General features: G+C 37.2%; 2 protein-coding genes across 2 annotated transcripts in view; both read left to right on the top strand.

Annotated features, from left to right (window-relative positions):
- LOC107562400 (probable leucine--tRNA ligase, mitochondrial) overlaps positions 1 to 3,221 on the top strand; it is an 88,083-nt gene extending 84,862 nt beyond the window's left edge. Inside the window, exon 21 of the mRNA XM_016247036.1 lies at positions 3,211 to 3,221. The gene's annotated coding sequence lies outside the window, so the exon portion shown is untranslated. The remainder of the gene's footprint in view (positions 1 to 3,210) is intronic.
- A 6,911-nt stretch (positions 3,222 to 10,132) lies between these two features.
- LOC107562417 (LIM domain-containing protein 1-like) lies at positions 10,133 to 19,998 on the top strand. Its single transcript, XM_016247051.1, has 7 exons — positions 10,133 to 10,142; positions 11,055 to 11,117; positions 13,672 to 13,802; positions 16,659 to 16,710; positions 18,380 to 18,448; positions 18,693 to 18,825; positions 19,931 to 19,998. The coding sequence occupies exons 2-7, from the start codon at positions 11,109 to 11,111 to the stop codon at positions 19,933 to 19,935; spliced, it is 399 nt and encodes a 132-aa protein (XP_016102537.1). The 5' UTR covers positions 10,133 to 10,142; positions 11,055 to 11,108; the 3' UTR covers positions 19,936 to 19,998.
- Positions 19,999 to 23,687: the final 3,689 nt, after the last annotated feature.

Genomic DNA, 23,687 nt, shown 5'->3' with positions numbered 1-23,687 from the left:
AATACTCCGACATTCTTCTTTACAAATCCTCGTTTTGTACTTCTAATTAGTGACCGTTGTTTTGTTTTGATCTCTCCGCTGCGCTTCCGCGTTCGTCACTTCTGAGCGGTGCATGCGCAAAGCTGACCTCATACGACATCAGCCCGGAGCTGCTTCCGTTTACAACAGTGAGCACAAGCTACATTAAAGTGATTATTACATTTTGAATATGGATATTTTTCTTACAAAGACGCATCGATTCGTTACAGAAGGACTTTGTTCACCCCCCCGGGAGCCGTGTGAGAGACATTTTTTTTTTTATGGATGGGTGCATTTTATTGAACTGCTTTTGGACTGATGCATGCAACACCCGCTGAGTGGCATTAAACAGCTTGAAAGATCAAAGACAATTTTTTATATAACTCTGACTGGAATCGTCTGAAAGAAGAAAGTCATATACAGCTAGGATGACTTGAGAATGAGTAATTTATGGGCTAATTTTCATTTTTGGGTGAACTAACCCTTTAATGTTATGCTCTAAGTTGGTGTAAGCAACATTTTCAAATAAATAAAGTGCTTTTCCGATTACATTCGGCACCAGGCACTGAAGTAAATCATACTCGGCAAAGCATCGAATAGCAGAAAATAGGCTGCATGTACTCAGCATTAGAATACAGATGTAAGTCCCATATTTTGTGCTTTTCATTTTTGGGTGAACTAACCCTTTAATGTAAATCTACATTAAGTTACATAAACAGCTTACAACTTGCAAGTGCGCTGGAAAGCGGCATTGCCATGCTAGCCATTATCATCAGCACTTGGGAGTCTTTGTTGAGCTTTTGTGTGAAACATGACATACAAGGAGGCAAAAACAGATCCTAGGCTCCCAGTTAAAGATTTTCTACACTTTTGATGGTTGGGTTCGAGATTTTTCTGAGTCTTATCAGCACGGAATGCATTGTCTGAAATCAACATCATAATGTCGTCGACATATCGTTCTGACCCTAGTTAATTCTTACATACAAAAATATTTTTGACATTGTCCAACTGTGTTGGATCCAGATTCAAATTAAAAGTGCTACAACATGATGTTTAAATGAATTACGTCAAATGCTTGTTTCAGTGAAAAGCCTTTGTGTAAAGCAGATGTGGGTCTGATCATGTTTGTGTAGAAAGTCTGACTGTGCTTGGCGTGTTTGGACCAGGCTTTGCTGAGTGGGCAGAACTTGTTAGCATGATGTTTTCTGAATACCAGATAAAAACAGAGGCTATTTTGTGTGGGGCCAGCACTGGTTAAGAGCAGACCTCGGTCTGTTTAACGCTGTTATCTCAGCTCATGCTTGCTTAAATGTTCTCCTAGCGCATGCCACATAGACCAGCCTGAACCAAAAGAGATGGACAAAACGAGCCTTTTGTTCTCAGCTCACCTTCCTAACAGCCTGTCTTGTGATTTCACTCTAGCTAGTACAGTTAACTTAAGCTCATCTTAATGCAATGTTCTCTGAATGTCATAAGGGTCTGCTTCTTCAGAAATCATTCTAATATGCTGATTTGCTGCTCAAGAAACATTTTGAAAACAGTTGTGCTGCTGAATATTTTTGTGGAAATATTTCCAAAGAGCTGTATGCTGTTCATTACTATGTATTGTGTTCTTTTATAAACATTTATTCATACTTGGCAACAATCTTTGTTTTGTTTAATTTTGGTTCTTCTGATGGTTGATTTAAACCATCACAAAGCTTATCAGTTAAGATATAATCTATTAGCTCTATTGTCTATTCCTAATTTACACTCACTTTGTTTCAGGTGTTATGAAGGAATTATTTGTCCATGTCTGTTGCTAGTATGTATGTGCACAGATTTATGTTTATGTACAGTCTTGAGGAAGCTGTAGGTCTGGTCTGTGTTAGATGTCAGGCTCAGTTTGTCTGTGTTTTGTAAATTATTTTGTGTTTTTAGCTTGTGGTTCGGGCGTATATGTGTGTGTTCAGAACATATAGGCTGACAGGAAACAGCATCGCTCTGAGTAAGCTAAACTAAACAGTGCTCATGCTCTGCGGTGAAGTTCAGATAAACCTTCATTCCATGCATTCATCCAGTCTTGTTTCCTCGCACTTTATTAAGCTCTGCTCTGGCCCCTGGGACTGGCAGCTATTTGAAGGAAAATTAGCATTCCCGAGCTTCTCCTCTGCATGACTGCCTCTGACCCACAGCGTCGCTCTCCGCAACGGCTCTTTAGTTCTCTGTGTGTGTCTGGAGTCTTGTTATGAGCGCAGTAAACGTGTCCGCGTGTACCTCCACCTGTTTACATAGATTACGAGACTAAAGATAGTGAGAATGCACAGCGCATAGTTGTGCAGGAGAGAGCGGTTGCCCACTGGAGGGGAGTGCGGGGAGCGTGCGAGTGAGGTGGGCTGACGGGTCCGATGAGCAGATGGAGGAATGTCTGATGTGTTTTGTCAGCTGGAGCCAGAGAGGGAACGAGAGAAACAGGTGTTTGATCTCTTAGGTCAGAGCACAGTACGTAAATGAAAACACGAATGATTGGCCAATGCATTTCAAGTTCTGTACATACTTACCAACAGAGTAGCGAAAAAAGGAGTTCACTTCAAATGTAGGGCCCTATGAAATATTTATCTTTTCACACATTCATTTTTTTTCCATTTTCTATTGTCTGGATTCTGTTTTTAATGGTTAATTGCAACTCTACACGTGTTGCCATTCGATATTGCGATTTTTGTTCGCTTTTTTAACTCTAGACTTGGGCTGGGAATCTTTAGGCACCTCACGATAATGCAATGCAATGGCAAAATGATTATCGATGCATTTTTTCCTTTTATAGATCCCCCCCCCCACTGTGTGACTACCTGGTACTTACAAAGCAAAGTATTTGTAATGATTACAAATATCAAATTATCAATTTTATATAAAATTTATTTGTGCATTTTTATTAAATTATATAAGCAGGCGACTTTTTTAAATAATTACAAATTAATAATAAGTCAAACCAAACCAGCAGTTCAATTCCAGGCTGCAGCAAAGTCACATTGTGCAGAGGACTCATCTGGTTCCTGTGGTCTTGTCCCAGTGGCCATCTATGAGACAAGGTCTTCACTGGGGATCTATCTCTGGGGCTTATCTAGTTGTCCTGATCTCCGCTGACATTCAGGGCAGTAGAGGTCCTCTGTCAGTACCGCCGCTCCCTATACGCAGAGTATGCAGGTTGCGTAGAGCACCAACTCCCCGGGGGGCACCATACCAGTTGCTCAAAAAAAACTTTCGTTCTATATTAATATTAAAATTAACATATACATAAGTAAAAATATGTTTGCGGCTGAATGCAAATGATCATAATTGATGGACAACCATGCCGTGAAAAGACATCAGCAATCCGGCGCCGAGAAAAGAAAAAGAAAAAAAGATGAAGCCCGTGCATCACTTTCAGGTAGCCTACATTCATAATCCTGTGAAACTTTTTTAGATGTTGACGTTAATAACGTGTTTAACGTCGGTGATAATTTAGCCACCAACAACGCATCTAATATTCGCTCTGACTTTCCATGTTCCCTTTCAAAAATTAGCCATGGTTTTACGAATAAAACCAAAAATCATGGTTCTTGTAGCCATGGATGGTAACCACAAATTAACCATGGTTTTGTTAATTCAAATACACTGAAAAAATTATTCATTGAATTTACTAACTTTTTTAAGGTAAGTGGTTGCAATCAATTTATTTTAGCTACATATAAATAAACATTTTGTTGACTAACTTTCAACATTTTTTTTTATTAAATGTAGCTAAAATAAATTGTTTGCAACCATTTACCTTAAAAAATTAGCATCATTTTTTTTCAGTGTAATAGTTTACAAAGAAGTATAAAGATAATATTTTTTGTAGTTATAAAATCAGACCTAAGCCAACAACAGCCTTTAAAATTACTTAAAATGCATTATATAAAACAATGAGGCAATAATGATTGGTTAATTATTAATTAAGTGGTTTCATTGAATAACACTGTTAAAATACATAATGTAATGCAAAGTAAACAATTTTTGCCTTTGGCCAAGGGAGCCAAAGGCCTGGTAACTGCTGCTGGTGCACTTACTATATTGGCCAAACATTTAATTCAAATATCCACTTAATGTTTAATTTTTGGCCACCATTTTGCAGAAGATGCGGCATTTTGCAAAATGCGGCAGCCTCAATAATTTCTTCAACAAAAACATGTGGACATCACAACCCTTACAAAAAAATTAACCATGGTTTTATTGTAGTAAAACTGCTTAGTTTTCTTTTGCGTGATTTCTAAATCCTTGAGACTAAAATCAATCAGACAACTGTATTAATAAAATCATAGCCATAGGTGCTACAATTGTAATTTGTAAATAATACAATATAATTACAATTTATTTATTTACTTTTATATTTTATTAAAGTTCTGTTTGATCCATAATATTTGGGGAAGGGGGGCACAACAATACAATTCTGCTTAGGACACCCATTTGTCCTCTGTAGATTACTTAAATATTAAGTAATAAAGAGGGGAAAAGAAACACATTACCAGTGATAAACAAAAAATACTTTCAGTATCTCAGAGTGCTTGAAGTATCCGAAAGTTTACAGACGATCACAGTTATGGGTTTTTCTTTTTTTCTCAGCATTATTACTGTTTGATTATTCCTGATGACATCATAGACAGCGACAGCTTTAATAGGCTGCATTCACACTAATGCACAGATCTATTTCAACATATCAGATGTTTTGTCCTGTCCTTAAGACATGACTGACTGTGTTTACATGAATTTCTTATCATAAAGTATTTGGAGATGCGAGTGCATTTAATCTCTCACATGGAGTTGCGCACAGCCACGAGCGCGCTTCAGAACGAACACACGCAAAGCACACTTGAGCGTCTCTCAGTACATGAGTTTCATGTATCCAATGTGTACTGTGTTCCAAACAGCATAGACAATGCCTTCGTCGAGCATATCTAACATAAAACACTGAAGAAAGCACACACTGTCAAGCAATGCACATGTTTCTCACAGGTATATCCTGTGCAGTGAAGCCCACAATCGTCTCTAGCGCACATTCTACATATACGTAAAAAAAACGAAGCTCAGAATCGTTGAACAGAGAATCGCGATCCATCGGAAAATCGATTTTTTTTTTCAAGCACATGTTGCATGCTTGACTTTAACTGCACTGTATAAGCTGCTTTGGTATAAGTAATATAATTAGCAGAACATTTCAGATGATTAAACAATGCAACTTAAGTTCCAGAAAATACAGTAAATAGACACCGAAATGGCTAAATGTTGGCCTGTAATTTGGCCATAGTTTTTGTTCGTTTTAGCCATCAGACATTGTAGACTCTAGGCGCGTTTCCATTACAGATTTGCTCAAAACTTTGGTGATATTTTATAAATGTCGATAAAGTATTGCGAAATGACGGCGTTTCCATTAACCAATGTTATCTGACTAAAACGTAACCTTTTGCTTCTCGCGATAAGTCATGGCAACGGATTTTGGTGGGATTTTGGTTATATTTAGCCATTTGGCGTATGCGTGTATCTTTAGAGAAGCAGCACAGAGAGCCGCTTCAGAAACGTGCGTGGCGCGGCTGGATTCTGGAATAAACACAAGCATTGTGGCCGCAATCAGCTTCAGTGGCCGTATCAGAGCCACACTGCACCACAGACATGTGCATTGTGTAAATTGTCTAAGCATTAATGGTAGGGAAAGCCCATTATACTGGAGAGCGGCCACGTATGATGTGTTTCTTGGAGGTTATAGTACATTGAAGAATGATCATATGACTTTTTACATATGCCATGTGACCTGTAAATGCGAAAAAGCCGTTTCCATTGCAGTTTTGCAAATTATTCCTTTTTCGCATTGCCTGCCTTTTTTTTTAACATTTTGCGATATATGGGCGTTTTTGCGAAATTGACGCGTTTCCATTAGGCGTATTTTCAATTCTCAATTTCAATTTGCGCAATTTGAAGGGTAATGGAAACGCGCCTAGTGTGTAAATGACTTATTAAACAGTATAGACGTCTTCTGCGATTGTAAGTCCACAACTCACAGTCAGCAAGCTCAAAACAGTGTCCTTGCTTTGAATAAACTCATGCTTTGAGTTTTTATGCTGGGGATTGAGCTGAATCAATCCCCTATACTCAAACTGATCTCTCAGTAATATCCCACAGCAGAAATCATGCTGTGTTTAGATCAGAGGGTTTCGTCCAGCAGAGAGACTTGCTTAGAAATAGCATCATAGACTACACAAATGGCCCATATAAGGGAAAATGTGAAGGAAAACATTGCAAAGCCCCCATAACACTTAAAATCTCAACAGGCTGAGTAGAAATGCTTTGATTCCTGTTTTTTTTTGGACACACTTCATGGACTTCAAAAAGTTGTACAGAAAATGGCATAGTCTGCTGCACCAACTAGTGCGAGGAAAAAATTTTTTTTATGTTTCAGACTCCCTGCTGTGTACATCAGATGAGCCTCTGTATATCATTACTGACCACGAGCTCACAGAGAGAAACCCAAAAATTACTCCCAAATTCTTAATCTCCTCTGGACAATCAAGATTTGCCTTTCTTGAACTCAATTTGGCTTGTTTTGTGGCTTCTCTGTGAAGTCCCGGTGTTTGGTGGAGACACCAGCAGTGGTTTGTCTGAAGGGACAGAGGCTCATTGTTCTGGAGCTGTTAGGAGGGCAGCTTTGTTCGTGACCCAGTCCAAATGTGCTCAGTATCAGATCCACCAGGGATTCCCTGACATTTAAGTGCTGTACAGAGCTTTTTCTGCTGAAATGGGATGGTATGGTGTCTTGGTAATCCTGTATCCTTATCTGAACAGTTAGTCAAATTAGTTGGTCTTAAAGGGTTAGTTGCCTCAAAAACTTAAATTCTGTCATCTTTTACTCAATCTTATGTCATTCCAAACCTACATACTTGGTTTTGCAAAATGCAAAAGAAGATATTTGAAGAATGTTGAGGTCCAAACAACATAGGATTTTTCAAAGTTTCGTCTTTGAGCAGAAGAAAGAAAATCATACAGGTTTGGAACAGACTATTCGGCAGAACGCAGTGGAAAAGAACAGTTCACAAGGATCATTTACTAGTATTTTTAAGTTAAAACGTCTTTAAAAACACTTGAATTGAATTTGGATGGAATGTTTTAAAGAACGTGATCACACCTTTTTTTAACTTAACGTCCTTAAAGAGATAATTTGCTTGAAGCACACATAATGCGGTATGTACCAAATTAAACAGAAATGGATGACTGAATCACGTGATAAATCGGACACCTGAATTCCAATTAAATTCCAGTCTGCATTGTGAACATCCTTGAGATGCATGTAGCTAAAGCTCTCGAGGTTCAAAATGATCCATATGCTTCACTTTCAGTAGAATATGGCCATTTGTTGGTCTGGTGTCCTCCCATGAGGAAGACACATGGGATGAGATTCATTCATCTCTTATCATCTTTATTTTCCTTCTGAGGAGACATTGGATTCAGAATGGAGTGTTTCTTGGAAATCCTGCATTTTTGTCTCTGCAGAATAAAGCTGAAGTTAAACTGGAAAATAAAGTTTACCTCCATTCACAGAGCAGTTTCTCTGTAGAGTCATAAATCTGTCATCACATTCCTCTCCATTCCCAAAAGCACTCATTCATTAGCTGCCATCGTTCAAAAAATCTACATAAAACGTTCAGTGAATCAGCGAAAGTGTATAATAGTTTTTAGAACATGTAAAACTTCATTAATAGATGTTTTTATTGTAGCTAATGGTTTTTTGGGGTGGATTTGTGTGCTTGCTGGTTTTTGAGTCCACCGGAAGCCTCAGACATCCTCTCATGAGTAGTGAGTGTGTGAAAAGTCTCTGTATTTTTACTCATCTCTCTGGAGAAAGATTGTCTGTCCTGTGGTCCACATCTCCCAGCATTCGATGGGACTAATATCTGTTTCCTGGCAACAGACTGATCTTTGTCTGTGAGCTTTTCACCCAGAAAAATGTCTTGTCATTTTCTCACATAACTGCCGATTGTCTGTTGCAGACTACCGCACTGACCAGGCTTGATTAACGTAATTGTTGGTCTTGGGGAAAAACAAAACATTCCTGAAAAAAATATGAAGTAGCAGCACAACTGTTTTCAAAATTGATAATAATCAGAAATGTTTCTTGAGCATCGAATCAGCATGGCCATATAATAGTTTTTAAAGACCTCTGTGGTGAAAATCTATTTTTTTCTGTCTGGTGTTTTTAATATGTTTAAAGGCAAACCATTGTGCAATTTCATCAGTCAACACCATTGCCGACTATTTTCTCCTTAAACCTGCAGTGAACCAAAGACCATCCTACCTACCATCACAAACATGCAACCAATCCTGTTATCTTGCTTTTAATATCATTAGCAGTGTGTTTCTACCTAAGGATACTGATTTGTAGAAGGTAGATGTCTGAGATGATGAATGGGAACATGGTGTGTGTAATATTAGCACATTATTAGCTGTTGGATAATGTAGTCAAGCCAAAGGCTAATGTCAATTACCATTACATGTCTGATGTTGTAGAGAGCGATACATAAAATGCATTAACATTCTGATACATTGAATTGTAGACAACCTTGTTTCGCTCTTCTTCTTCTTTGGAACCGGTTTCTGGTTAAAACATATATAGCTGAATTAATCCAATATCGCCACTTGCCACTGTGTAGCGTTCACTACTTTAGTTAACCGAGTGAGTGAAAGTGGAGCAGGTTTGAGCTGGTGTGAATGGATGGAGGCGGGGACTAATTTGTATATTAATTTATAGTGTTGACTAAATGAAGATAAGGTTGTAGAGTTACATTCAAGCCATTTAAGAGTAAGACAGACAAATTGTTTCCATTTCCAAAAATGTTTAAATATGCCATTTTGATTATCAAGGATGAGTTTTAAGGGATACAATTTATTGACTAATTTTTAAATGGAAAACAGCTATTTTAAATTAATATTTCACAATATTACTGTTTTTGCTGTATTTTGGATTAAATAAATGCAGCCTTGCCCTTGGTGAGCAGAAGAGACAGTACAACTCATCACACAAAACCGTTTCTGCCAAGCATCATCTGAATAATCCAGCTGAGCAGTGATGGTTTCAGCATTAAAGTAAACGTTCCTGTTGCCAGCAGACTCATTGGCCCGGTGAAGCGTGTTCGGCAGACTCATTGCCCCCCCCCCCTGCAGAAAATGTGCGGAATGTTCCCCTTTCCTGTGGGACGGGGTATGTCTGAATGGGGAGGATTTGTCTGTCTGTCTTTCTGTTGAGGTAAAAAGCCCAAAACAGTCTGGATTGGGACAGGAAGTCCTCACCGTGGGCTGGAAAACAGCAGTGAGTGTCTGAACTGCATATTTTGCAAAGTGCTGACACTTTCTTAATGCGTTTACTGTGTGTGTTCATTGGATTCAATAAACCTTTCCGTCATGTGCTTTGAGTTTAGTCCATAATTTATTTTCGAACTTGTAAACATGTATCAGATTCAGTTATAACATTGTTAGGTATTTCTCTGAGGTTTTTGCTGAAGGTTTAAGTGAGAACAGTGAGCAATTAAGGTTGTGACAATGAGTGTGTTTACATCTGCAGTCTTCTGTGATTATGCTGAAGCCGAAATCATGTAAGGTCATGGAATAGCCTTGTGTCCTTTTATTGGGAAAAGGTAATAAACAAAAAATCCAGTCAACACCTCATCACGAGGGTTATTATAGTTAACTAAAACTAGTTTACTTTCAACCATAATACAGCATCTGTTGCTTGAAATAAAATAAACATTAACTGAAATAAAATACAAAAAAACTTTAAAAATAAAATAAACTTTGAACATATTTACTGTAGTTTAACTTCATGTATTAAAATTAATACAAATATATATAGACATAAAAAAACTATAACTAATAAACACAATAAAATTGCTGAAAATAGAAAATATAAAAAAAAAACTCTTATGGTTTCTCAATGATACTTTGTCATTGACATATTTATCAGTGTCCTGTAATGTTACTGAATTGATGATAAATGTCTTTGTCGTGTGTTTTCTGCAGGTCGAAAGCTCCGAGGGAAAGCCTTTTACTACGTTTGTGGGAAAGTGTTTTGTGAAGAGGACTTCCTGGTATGCTGTCTTCACCTCTTCTTTTTATGGGGTTTTCATGGCTGAACATGTCTTGAGACATGTCTTACATTCATAGCTCATAGTTATGTCAGAAGAATTTGTCAACTCATCTAAAGCATGTCTTTAAAGACATGACGTGTCAGGTTTCAGAACATGAACCTGGCTATGAGTTCACCTTAGCTCGACTTGGCTCAATCGTTTAAAACGTAGACCAGTGGGTTTCAGCGGTCTGAGATGTTTTTATTTAGGATTTAATACAAGAAATTGATTATCAGCAAAGTAATTTGAGTAAAATTCACACGACTTGAATGTCTCAGTATTTGAGAATCTTGAAGAAAATCTGACAGTTTCTACATAATCAGTGTCACGGATTTGTTCATTTCATTTGATCAGTAATCTGGAAATAAATGACATTTCTTCCATAAATGCGATAGCTTTTCTCTTTATTTAAAAATTTTCAGAATCCTAAGCCTTTATTTCAATGGAAAAAATTACTTTTACATTAAGCTTGTGCATATAATTGTGTAGTGTAGAGAGGGGGTTAGGTTTGCCACATTCATGTATGTATTGTGTAGCTGTTTTAAAATAAAATTACTGCTACATTTTCCTTAGACAAGCAAAAAAAAAATTTTTTTTAATCATTTCCAGCTCTTATAAATGGCTTAAAAATGGTGCATAAATAGCTTAAAAAGCAAATGAACCCAGGGAGAGTTGGGAGGGTGCTTCAAATGAGGTGAAACCGCATTCCAGACAAAAAAAATACAGTTTGTGTTATTATTTGAAGGTTCTTAAATTAGAGAAATGATTATATCTGAGTTGTTAATGTTGTGTGGGTTTGAGAAAATGAAGTGACGGAAAGGAATGAGAGTCCGTTGAAAAGCTCACTTCTGTCCTCGCTCTTGTCTTTAATAGTACTCTGGGTTCCAGCAGTCTGCCGACAAATGCAACGTGTGCGGACATTTAATCATGGACATGGTGAGTCTGATGTACCTCCACACCCTGCATTAGTCACAATATCACATGACTGAGAGTCTCACACCACAGAGCTTGAAGGAATCGGTTGGGTTTCATTTGTACAGCTACCTTATTATACAGTGCTCCTTAACATAGATTTTGCTAAATGTACAGTAATACAGATGTAAGATCTTACATCTTATATTAGGTGTCTAACTACTATGTACTCGCATCAAAAAATTAATTGTTAGGTACAATGTACTTATTGTGTTCACGTTGCACTGCAATACATTTGCTGGATGTGGTTCAGGGACTGGTTTTGTGGTATGGTTAGTTTTATAATTACATGCAGGTATTTTTTAAATGCAAGTACAATTTAAAACATGTATGTATACAACATCACAACATTATTATCGTTAACTAAAACAAAAACCATAAGATTTCATAATAAATTATGCAACGTGTGCGGACATTTAATCATGGACATGGTGAGTCTGATGTACCTCCACACCCTGCATTAGTCACAATATCACATGACTGAGAGTCTCACACCACAGAGCTTGAAGGAATCGGTTGGGTTTCATTTGTACAGCTACCTTATTATACAGTGCTCCTTAACATAGATTTTGCTAAATGTACAGTAATACAGATGTAAGATCTTACATCTTATATTAGGTGTCTAACTACTATGTACTCGCATCAAAAAATTAATTGTTAGGTACAATGTACTTATTATGTTCACGTTGCACTGCAATACATTTGCTGGATGTGGTTCAGGGACTGGTTTTGTGGTATGTTAGTTTTAAGATGTAATTACATGCAGGTATTTTTTAAATGCAAGTACAATTTAAAACATGTATGTATACAACATCACAACATTATTATCGTTAACTAAAACAAAAACCATAAGATTTCATAATAAATGAAATTAAATATATTTTAATAAACATTTCATTTCAGCTTGAACTTATTTTTAGTTTAAGTCGATGTACTAAAATAACTAAAATTAAAATGTATAAAAACTATATAGACATTACATAAATGAATAACATTTTATTTCAGCTAGTGGCTAGGCTTGCCGCGATAGACGGTGCTGACGGTGATACCGTTGTTAAGCCGCAACACCGGTTACGTCACTTGCCCACCACGGCACCGACCCCTACCGTCGTTTTGATCTTTTTTATAGTAAAAGAACAGACACTACAATTATAAACTGAAAGTGGCTGCTCAATGCACCGTGCCGAACGACAGTCGCATCACAGATCAGATTTCATTTATCCAGTGAGGAGAGTGAGTTGAGCTGACTGACAAGAAGAGTGAGATGAGACAGACAAGACGATCGCGGATGATTTAGTTTCGAAACGAAATGCAAAAGCCCCTGTTTGGCAGTATTTCGGATTTTGAAAAGCCTGTTAACTTTTGCCGTTTATCTAAGGTGATTTTGGAAGTCTTTTTAAACATTAGTTTCTTATTTAATTGGTTCCACAGTGTTTGCTGATTTTTACTTTATTTAAACTTTGTGTAATTTATTTATTTTATTTGACGTTAAGGTGTATGCCGTGCCTCCAAGCTTTCTTATTCGTTTTGCTAATAAACTTTATACGTTTCTTATTTATTTGGTTATATATTATACATGTTTACTTATTTCCAGTTTTGTATAGACTACCTATTTAAACTTTATGAAAGTAATTTGTTATTTTATATTAGGCATAGTCTGCCCTATAGCATGGTGTATTTTTATTCGTTTTGTTAATAAAAGTTCAATGTTTTATATATAGGCTAAAGTGAGTTTGATGTTGTATTTTGTTGTTGCATTCAAGCAATTGACGCCGAATTGACGCTAATTCGAAGTGAAAGTAAAATGTGCACGGTGCTTTTAAGCTATTTAAAAGCGAAGGGAAAATTCAAACGAACTAAAAACGAACAATTGCTTTACGCCAAATTGCCGCTATTTGAAAGTGAAAGTAAAATGTGCATGCCGCTTTTGCAAGCTATTTAAAAGCAGAGGAAATGCCCCTGCCCTCACAGTGATACCGGTATTATCGGTGTTGTCACACGTCGATTAACCGGTGGGAAAATGTCCTCACCGTCACAACCCTACTAGTGGCTAATGCAACCTTTCTCATGTTTGTTTAGTTTATAAGTACTAAAATAACTAAAACGAATTATTAATATTACACTATATAGGCATATTATTAAAAAATAATTATTAAAAAAACTACAAATAGCAAAAACGTGCAACAAAATTACTAAAACTTTCAAATTAAAGGAAATATAAAAATAAAATCTAATTCAAAAATACAAAAAAGAAAATAGTATATCAATGATACTAAAATAACACTGGTGCACAATAAGTTCATTATATCAAATGATTAATTTATATGTTAGTACATAGTACACTTTAATATAAAGTGGCTCCAGTGTAACTTACGTTTAAGATTTTTGTTCTCATGCGCAGATGCCCATCTCTTCTAATAGAGTCACGTTGACATGAGAGGAAGCATGTCACACACAAAATCTGTATCTGTTGGTTGTGTGTTGTTTGGCAGCATGTGAACATGGTGTTCCTCCTCAGATCCTGCAGGCGCTGGGAAAGTCTTACCACCCAGGCTGCTTCCGCTGCGCCATCTGCAGTGAGAGTCTGGATGGAGTGCCTTTCACTGTGGACACAGAGAACAAGATCTACTGTGTGAAGGACTATCACAGGTGAGTTTGTGTGGAGCTGCAGGTCCGTGGCCAGTCACAATTCTTGATTATACGTTTAAGTGTGTTTATTCATTGATGGTTTGATCTGACCTCTTTATGTCCAGAAGACTTTTAAGTTCATAAGACTACACTGGCTGTGCCGTGTGTTTGTTTTTATGTGCAGACCACAAGCATAACTCTACAAAAAGAAGCGTTTTCCTGGTATCATTTTTGCCGTACATTGTCTTTTTGAACAGATGGTTTATTTTGCAGTCACTGGAGATTTTGCAGTGGCCTTGTGTTTTCAATCATCTAAACTGCCTAAAATTTGAATTATTGTGAATTTTAACCTTCAATTTCAGATATCATCATATTTTTGTAATAACTTTAAAAGTGAACGCAATAAACTACACTCAGGCAAGAGTCAATGGTGTACTGAAGGTTGAAAAAAGTAACTGAATGACTGAACTTTGCTCTCAGGACAAGAGCAAATAGTTAATATCTGTTGTTACTTTATATCAAGGGGTTCTTTGTAGCCAAGACTTAGCTTTTTTTGTGCCTATTGAAGTTGACTTTCCTAATTAATCTACCCTGGGAAATACTGATTCAAGTTTAAAGTGTGACAACTAGCCCAGCTACTCCCCTAGTTAGTAAAGTTCATGTAATGATGGCATTTCCTTATTTTAACACTGCTTTTTATTCAAGAACTTTAAATTGACCAAAACTGCAAAAAGGATGGCCATATACACTTTGTCCAGATATTATTATTATAGCCCATTGTTGATGGCTGCGCTCCATAAAAATCATGACTTAAGGTCTGCATGCACTGGAAATTGTGACGTATGTATCCGAGTGAAACAACAACTCGAACAAGAAAAAAATGCAAGGCAAAATTTTGTCCATTGGAAATTAATTTACTGTTGTTTGCTAATTGCTGTGTTTCATGTAAATCATAATCTTTAATCAAAATTGATGTGCACCAATAAGTCATTATTGGTGCACATCAGTACAGTATAATAAATACGGCATTCCATTAAAAAATAAGAATTGCCAGTTTTTATTTTATGGTGACTTTTGACTGGCAAAGCAAAGATTAACTGCAGATGTATAAAATGAGCTGTATATTTCCTTCAGTTGATGGTAGATGGTATGCTATGTGGTGTTCAGCATTCTCCATAATTTCTTCCACAGGCATTTTCCTAGCAGTAGCTTGATGTAATGGCATTTTATTGTGAGTTTTATTGGTGTTGAGGGTGTGTGTGCAAATTCTTATGCATCCTTTGCCTTGAGCAGTGAACTGAGCAATGATTACTGTTGTTCCAAAACCCCAGACAGACAGACAGTCAGGTGGTGACCATATGGAGATGAAATCAAACAGTGCTTTCCCACTCTGTCCTTCTGGGATTGGGCTATTCACAGGCTATTCGAAGAGCCAGCAGTTCTGCAGTCTAGTCCAGTGCCTTTCTTCCCCTCTTCTCAATCGACCTTTCACTTCCAAGTCATAGAGTGGCTCAAAAAGTATTTGGGCACACCTGTAAATTATATTTTGTTATCTAACGCAATGACAATCAGACAAAGCAAACGAAAAAAGACGCACTTTGCAAGCAAATATTTCACAAAAATGGGTTTTAAATAACAAATAGACGATTTATGAGAGAGTAGTTGCATTATTCACTTAACCGTTTTGTGCAAAAATGCTAATTCATTTCACAACTTTGTATTCCTCTGAAATGGAGAATGGTTAATTCTGCTTTGGATTTGTTTGAAGTCATTTTAGTTGACAGCAAAATCAGTCTGCCAAAAAGAAAGTAACTGGAAAAATTGTTTCTAAAATATAACTCACTTAGTATTAACTTGTTTATTGAACTGTTGTATACATGCAATGCCACACTTGAAATTGTGCTGTTGGATCTGAATGTAAATATTGATTTTAAGAACAACAGCATTAAAGGGTTAGTTCACCCAAAAATGAAAAATTAGTCCACAAATTACTCGCACTCAAGTCATCCAAGGTGTAAATGACTTTCTTCTTTCAGACGAATCCAGTCGGAGTTATATAAAAAAATTGTCTTTGATCTTTAAATCTGTTTAATGCCACTCAGCGGGTGTTGCATGCATCAGTTCAAAAGAAGTGAAATAGACGATTTATGAGAGAGTAGTTGCATTATTCACTTAACCGTTTTGTGCAAAAATGCTAATTCATTTCACAACTTTGTATTCCTCTGAAATGGAGAATGGTTAATTCTGCTTTGGATTTGTTTGAAGTCATTTTAGTTGACAGCAAAATCAGTCTGCCAAAAAGAAAGTAACTGGAAAAATTGTTTCTAAAATATAACTCACTTAGTATTAACTTGTTTATTGAACTGTTGTATACATGCAATGCCACACTTGAAATTGTGCTGTTGGATCTGAATGTAAATATTGATTTTAAGAACAAAGGTGGTGAACAAAGGCCTCCTGTAGCGAATCGATGCGTTTTTTGTAAGAAACATATCCATATTCAAAACGTAATAATCACTTTAATGTAGCTTGCGCCAACAGTCCTACACAGAAGCAGCTCTGGGCGGATGACGTATGTGGTCAGCGAATAGCAACATTTATTGCAAAAACAGTTAAGTTAGTTCTGAGAAAAGATCTAACATCATTTGATTGAAGAAGACAATCAATCAAAGACAATTTTTTTTTGGTATTTTATGTAATGAAATGGCATTCACACATTTTAAGTGTTGCTAAAGTGCCCAGATTCTTCTTTGGGCCACTAAGTATCCTATTGTGCTCTGGATAAAGAGTCATGCTGATATGACTTTAATTTGGAAAAAAAAAAAACATTTAGTGGATAATCTGTGTGATTAGTATTTTTTCTCTTTTCATCTTCAGAGTTCTTGCACCTAAATGTGCAGCATGTAATCAGCCGATCCTGCCCTCTGAGGTAAGACACCAATTCAGCCTGAACTCCATAAACTAATGAGAAACAAATCTCATTTGACTGTACCCCAGGACCCCAGAAAATCACTTAGAGTCTGAAATTTAGTCAAGCCGTATTCTCAGCCTGTCATCGAATCAGCTTTCTCTGTATTAGAGCCTCGTGTCACAGCACTGCCAATGTCAATCTAGCCTTATGATGTCTTTTTGCTTGTTATGGGACAAATGAACCAATCAGAGCATGGGAATGTTCTACTGAGTAGACCTTTGCTTAAACTATGTAGAACATCTAGGTCATTCCAGAAGAGTTAAACCTTCTTTAGGCCTGTTACTGAATGTAATTCTGTTAGCACTGATGAAGGAGTGATTACTACTAAGTTAGGGCATGTGTAATTTGTTAAAGATCTGTGTGATTAGTATTTTTTCTCTTTTCATCTTCAGAGTTCTTGCACCTAAATGTGCAGCATGTAATCAGCCGATCCTGCCCTCTGAGGTAAGACACCAATTCAGCCTGAACTCCATAAACTAATGAGAAACAAATCTCATTTGACTGTACCCCAGGACCCCAGAAAATCACTTAGAGTCTGAAATTTAGTCAAGCCGTATTCTCAGCCTGTCATCGAATCAGCTTTCTCTGTATTAGAGCCTCGTGTCACAGCACTGCCAATGTCAATCTAGCCTTATGATGTCTTTTTGCTTGTTATGGGACAAATGAACCAATCAGAGCATGGGAATGTTCTACTGAGTAGACCTTTGCTTAAACTATGTAGAACATCTAGGTCATTCCAGAAGAGTTAAACCTTCTTTAGGCCTGTTACTGAATGTAATTCTGTTAGCACTGATGAAGGAGTGATTACTACTAAGTTAGGGCATGTGTAATTTTTTAAACCCCCCCCCCCCCCCTCTGCTCTCCAACACCAGCAAGAGCTCAGTTATCTTGCACCTGCATGGAGGCACTTATGAGAAACTCTACAGGAATTCCTCTTCTCTGATCACAGCCGAGAGTACTGTAACATTAACACTGCTCACAGATGAACCATCGCTTTACCCAGAAAAGATCAGAAAGCAAAAAGGAATAGTTCACTCAAAAATGACGTGACTTTTTTCATAAAACAACAGTTCATAGTGACAGTGACTAAATAATGACAGAATATTTATTTTGGGAGAGCAACAATAAACATTAACCAACCCAGGCTCATGGGAAATAGGTGACTCTGCCTACATTTCTGCAAAACTCCAAAAACATACCTACATTATACATTAAATTCACTACCATTTCCAGCTGAAATGAACACTAGAGGCAGTGAAACGCCAACGACTTTTATTCCTTTTCACACAAATGTTGATAAGAGCAGATAATTGATTAATGAAGACTGCATTGTTCACAATATTGCACAATACTATATTATGACCTCAAAACACTTTTACCAAATTGCATGGCAAAAACATACCTACATTATACATTAAATTCACTACCATTTCCAGCTGAAATGAACACTAGAGGCAGTGAAACGCCAACGACTTTTATTCCTTTTCACACAAATGTTGATAACAAGAGCAGATAATTGATTAATGAAGACTGCATTGTTCACAATATTGCACAATACTATATTATGACCTCAAAACACTTTTACCAAATTGCATGATTTACCATGATACCTTGTGTTCTCCCATAGGAATCAGATGAAACCATTCGAGTTGTTTCCATGGACAAGGACTACCACGTGGAGTGTTATCACTGTGAGGTGAGCTTAACTTTGGAGATGACGATAGTAATACAGACAACACTCAATGGTGTTATCTGTGCTGATTTCTTGTTCTTCTCAATGGTTAATGCAAGTAAAGAAACCTTGTTGTTGAAAAACAAATCACCACTTCCCCTTGAGGCCTGCATGCCTTGACATGTGATGTTAATAAAGATCTGCTCATGTCTTAGAACTGAGGAGCATGATTTTGAAGAGTCATGTGAGTGTGAATCTCTTCCCACAGGGCTGTCATGTGGAGCTGAATGACGAGGAGGGTCACCGCTGCTATCCTCTGGATGGACACTTGCTCTGTCACGCGTGTCACCTCAAACACACAGACCCTGCCGCCTCACAGTCTACAGCACACAACTACCACAGTCAGTTTTAAACATCTGCCACCCCCTAGTGGGTGTTCAGAGACATCACCGTTTGCCAAAGATGCTCAGATATTGCATTGCCAAAAATCACAACTGAGATTGAGATTACAAACTGTGTGACACATTATTATTATATATTGTATTTTGTCTGAATTATTTACTTTACTGTTTTGTTGTTTTTGAGATTTGCATTTATTCATATTTTATTAGTTTGGATACAAAAGAAAATAGTTGAGTCTTGCTTGTATAATACAAATGCTGTAAACAAAGAGCCACTGGCTTATGCAAAAATACTGCTACAGATTTTTGCAAGTAGCGCAACCATTACATATATTGTTATAAAACTTCATCTGAATTTCTCAAATGGCACCCTAATAGTGTATAAACATTTATTTAATTAAAACTGTGCTCCGTAATTGTTTTGATGGTCCTGTGCTGGTCAATATGGCAAAAAAGGTTGTTTTTTGGGTGATGTTATTGCAGACATGCCTAATACACAGTCAGCCACGATTTAGTACACAACTGAAATTATCCAATAACAAGAATCTTTTTTAATGAGGAAAAAATTACGGTGCACCTTTAACAGACCAAATAAACAGACATGCCTATTTATGAATGTATATTTATTATAAGCCCCCAGTTGCATGAACATTAGGTAGTACGCTTTTAATTTTGTCTAATGCGATTTCCTTTTAACTGACAAACATGAACATTTATTGTTTAAATCCAAAAGCTAATGCAGATATTTGTGCGAGTGTACTGACTTAAGGTCAGTTTGATTTCAAATGACAGCTCATCATTATTTACTTTATAAAAGTGTGAGTTTTATTATTCAGTCATGCAATCAAGTGCATTTTCACAATTCACAAGGCGGTTATTTCAGAATCTAGAGCTTCTGTTAAAATCCTTTATTGTTTGTACATTTTGTTCAATCAAGATTTGGTACAATATAACGTCGGGTTGTTTGCCAAGTTTGAATCGGATCAAAAGTTATTCTTGAGAAATTCACAAATGTAACTCAGCTCAGCTATATATTGTTTAAAGGTAATTATTGGAAATACTTAGTAAATTATTTATATGCCTGTTGTTTCAATTGTTTTCACAGGTTAAGCGGTTGATTGTGTACACTGCCTTATGCTCGCAGATCTCCCTCAGTATTACTTATTTATCCATCTGCTCCTATTAAAAATGAGGATGTGATGCATTTAATTATTTGATTTATTTGTTTTCTCAGAAGGATATACCTTTATTCCATATATTATCACCCTCTTGCCATATAAAATATTGCAAATATATATATATATATTTTTTTTTTACCTATAGTAGACTAATCCAGAACAGCAAAGTGTTACAAATGAACTGAATTGCTGATTATTTCTAGTAATTTACTACATGTTTAAAGCAATTTACGTTTCACTTAAATGGACACATCCAAATGGGGATGCAGAGGCATAACACAAACAATGAAATAAGTAAATCCTACACACACACACAAAAAACATTAGTGAGAATATTTACATACAACCTACTTTTTTTTTTTAATGCAGAGGCTCCTCCACAGTTATACTGAGCTTCACAGGTAAGATTCTGAGAGGGAAATCTGTACAGCTGCTATAGAAAAATGGATAGACTGCTTCTGTAAATGTGCTGGTGAAAGTGCACAGATGTTTGTTAGTAAGAGGATCAGAGAATGAAATATGTCCGCTGTCCCAGTCCAGCTGCACTCTGATCACCTTCAATCGATTATCAACAGCTAAATGCTTGCGGGTCGTCAGTGGTGACTGTGTAGTGTACTGATCAGCCATATAACGCACACGCCACACTCCAGAGTCAAAGAAAACTTCTCCTTTTCTCTGGTTAGATGCTGTGGTTACTCCAACAGACCAGCATGTGTTGTTTTGGACCTCCACATCCCAGAGGTGTGTTCCAGAGTTAAAGCCCACTGAACCCAACACACAGTGATAATAGTCAAATCTCTCTGGATTTTCTGGATACTGTTGTCCATCAGCGCTGAATTTCACATGGGTCATATCATCAGTCAGGAACAGCAAAGGATATGCAGTGTTGGGGTCCAGTGTGACCGGAGCTGATGAGAATCATCACAAGACAAAGCTTGACCATTATTAGGCCTCATTGATGGTGGAGAAACACCGATCTCAAAGCACACAGATAACATCTAGACTTAATTAAGAATCAAATTCATCTTACATATTAATGTTGTGTTTGTTAGCATTTAAAGTTAGATAATTTCAACATATTACTAATAATTGATTAATTTAAATAACTAATACTGCATTCTTCTTGGAAATTTGCTGAGGCCCCTACTGGACCCCGATTGAGAATCACAGCACTAGACCAATAAACGTAATATATTTAGAGCGCCGTTTCAATTTATCCACTAACCCTTAAAATCTTAGGTCTGACAGTAAAATATGTAATGATAAAATATTTGTCAAATTCATTTGAGCATTTGAATTGATTAAAGATGATAGAAAAAAAAAATAGTCAATGTCCAACTGAAACAGCCTTTTATTTGATTTTGTACATTTTATTGTACTATCTTTATTGTAACTTTTCTGATGTTAGCGGGCATGTTTACACAAATCTACATAATTATTTAGCTGTGTATTTTAAAAAAGTTTTAAATTTTATTTTAAGTTAAATCATTTTTGTAATATTAGAAGGATGCACATTTAGAAGAACGAGAAGAACGCGTCATACGTCATTACGCTATTTCTTTGTCATTGCACATGCGCAGTTCTTTCAGTTTCGGGGTTCAATCCGATCGAGTGTTTACATGCACTCTCAATCGTATTAGAAAAGGAATAAACCACCCCCTTCAATCCGATCGAAATTTCATTCTGATCAAGCTCAATCAGATCGATTAAGGTGTTTACATGAAGGTTTTTCAATCCAATTGAGCCGTCAATCCGATTGCAAATGGATTATTTGGTTGCATGTAAACGTAGCCATTGACTCTTGGGAGCTATGCTGGTGGGGGCCAAGCCCCTTGTAGGTTCAACCAAGCCGGCCAGTTCCCTAAGCTAACATGGAAATCACCTGACAATAATCACCGTCAACCAGATAGACCACATTATAATCAATAAATGTAGCAAAGGTCCCTTCAAGATGTCAGAGTTGTCGTGGTGCCGATGTCAATAATGACTACTGTACTACCTACTCATTGCCTCCATCAAACTAAAACTGCGGAAAGCAGCCAACATCTAGATATTGATAAGCCAAAATGCTCAAAAGTTATCAAAGTATTCACCACCAAGTTAAGAAACCAGTTTGCTGTCCTGCCCAAAGAGGACAGAGATCCAAGCACTAACACCAAATCGGAATCCATCAAGACAGGTACCAGTGTCCTGGGCTATAAAAAGAAAAATATCAAGAAGTAGATAGCACCTGAAACCTGGCAAAAGGAACGTAAAGCATTAAAAGCCAAGATGCTGGCCATTAAAATCACCAAGACTTCTTGAAAGGGCCTAGGAAGCATACAAGGACAAAGACAAAGAGGCCAAGAAAAGTGCCAGAAAAGACAAGAGGGCCTCTGTAGAGAAGCTTGCTGGAGAAGCTGACGGGCTGTAGCAAGAGGTGAGATGAATGTTGGGTACAATATCACCAAACAACTTACTAGTAAAATAACAAACCAGTCCATGCCTGTTAAAGACAAAAATGGCAACAACCTCACTACCGACCAAGAAAAAGCTGTGAGATGGATAAAATACTTCCATTAAGCACTCAACCACCCAGAGCCAAATGACCCTGGTAATCCCCCTGCAACAGGTAACATTATTGATATCGATACTGGTCCCTAAACTGAGGCAGAGGTTAGGCTCTCCATAAAAACCATGAAAAATGGTATTGATTCCATCCATGCTGAAATGCTTATAAGCTAACCTCGATACCTCATGCAAGGTTCTCACAGACCTCTTTAGAAATATCTGGGAAGAACTGACTATCCCAGATGACTGGAATAAAGGCCTCATTGTGAAACTCCCCAAGAAGGGCAATCTTCAGAGCTGCGACAACTGTCGTGGCATCTCACATGCTTAGTTCCTTCAAAAGTTTTCTGTAGAGTTTTTCTATACAGAATTGATCAAACAAATGACTTTTAACTTTTAAGAACAAGCAGGATTCAGAAGTGGAAGAGGGTGCACAGATTAGATCTTTAATCTGAGAAGCATCATCGAAACAAAGCATTGAGTGACACCCTATGGAAAATCATGCTATCCTACGGAGTTCCACCAAAAATGGTCATGCTGATGAGGCTGTTCCACAGGAAAATCGAATGCAGCATCACTGCAGACGGACACCTGTCAGAATGGTTCCCTGTGAAGTCTGGTGTGTGGCAGGGCTGTATCATCTCTCCGATCCTCTTCCTGGTCACCATCGAATGGATAATGCAGAAATCAGCAGACAAACCCAGAGGCACCCCCTTCTCACAACTTGAAGACCTTGACTTTACAGATGACCTTGCTGTAGGTCTCTACAAAATTCAAACATCTCCAAGAAAAGACTGACAGACTGAATAGCTTCGCCCATGCAGGTGGGCCTGAACATCAACCCATACAAGACCAAAGGTCAATAACAAATTATTGGAATGTGTCAACAATTTCACATACCTAGGAAGCCTCGTTAGCAAGGATAATGCAGCACAAAAAGACATACAAGTAAGGCTCAGAAAAGGCTTTCGTCACACTAAACACAGTCTGGAAATATAGGCAATATATGTACTACAGCTTTGTCAAAGCAGTCCAGCTGTACGGCTCAGAATGCTGGGGAGTTACTAAGAGTGACCTGAACAAGATCAGCACCTTCCACAATATATGTCATATATTCTGGCCTATGAAGATCAC

The sequence above is a fragment of the Sinocyclocheilus grahami genome, unplaced genomic scaffold (assembly GCF_001515645.1).
Source record: "Sinocyclocheilus grahami isolate Dianchi unplaced genomic scaffold, SAMN03320097.WGS_v1.1 scaffold822.1, whole genome shotgun sequence".
In the NCBI taxonomy this organism is placed as follows: domain Eukaryota; kingdom Metazoa; phylum Chordata; class Actinopteri; order Cypriniformes; family Cyprinidae; genus Sinocyclocheilus; species Sinocyclocheilus grahami.
The sequence above is the reverse complement of the archived record's forward strand: the minus strand, read 5'-3'. Positions and strand labels throughout refer to the sequence as shown.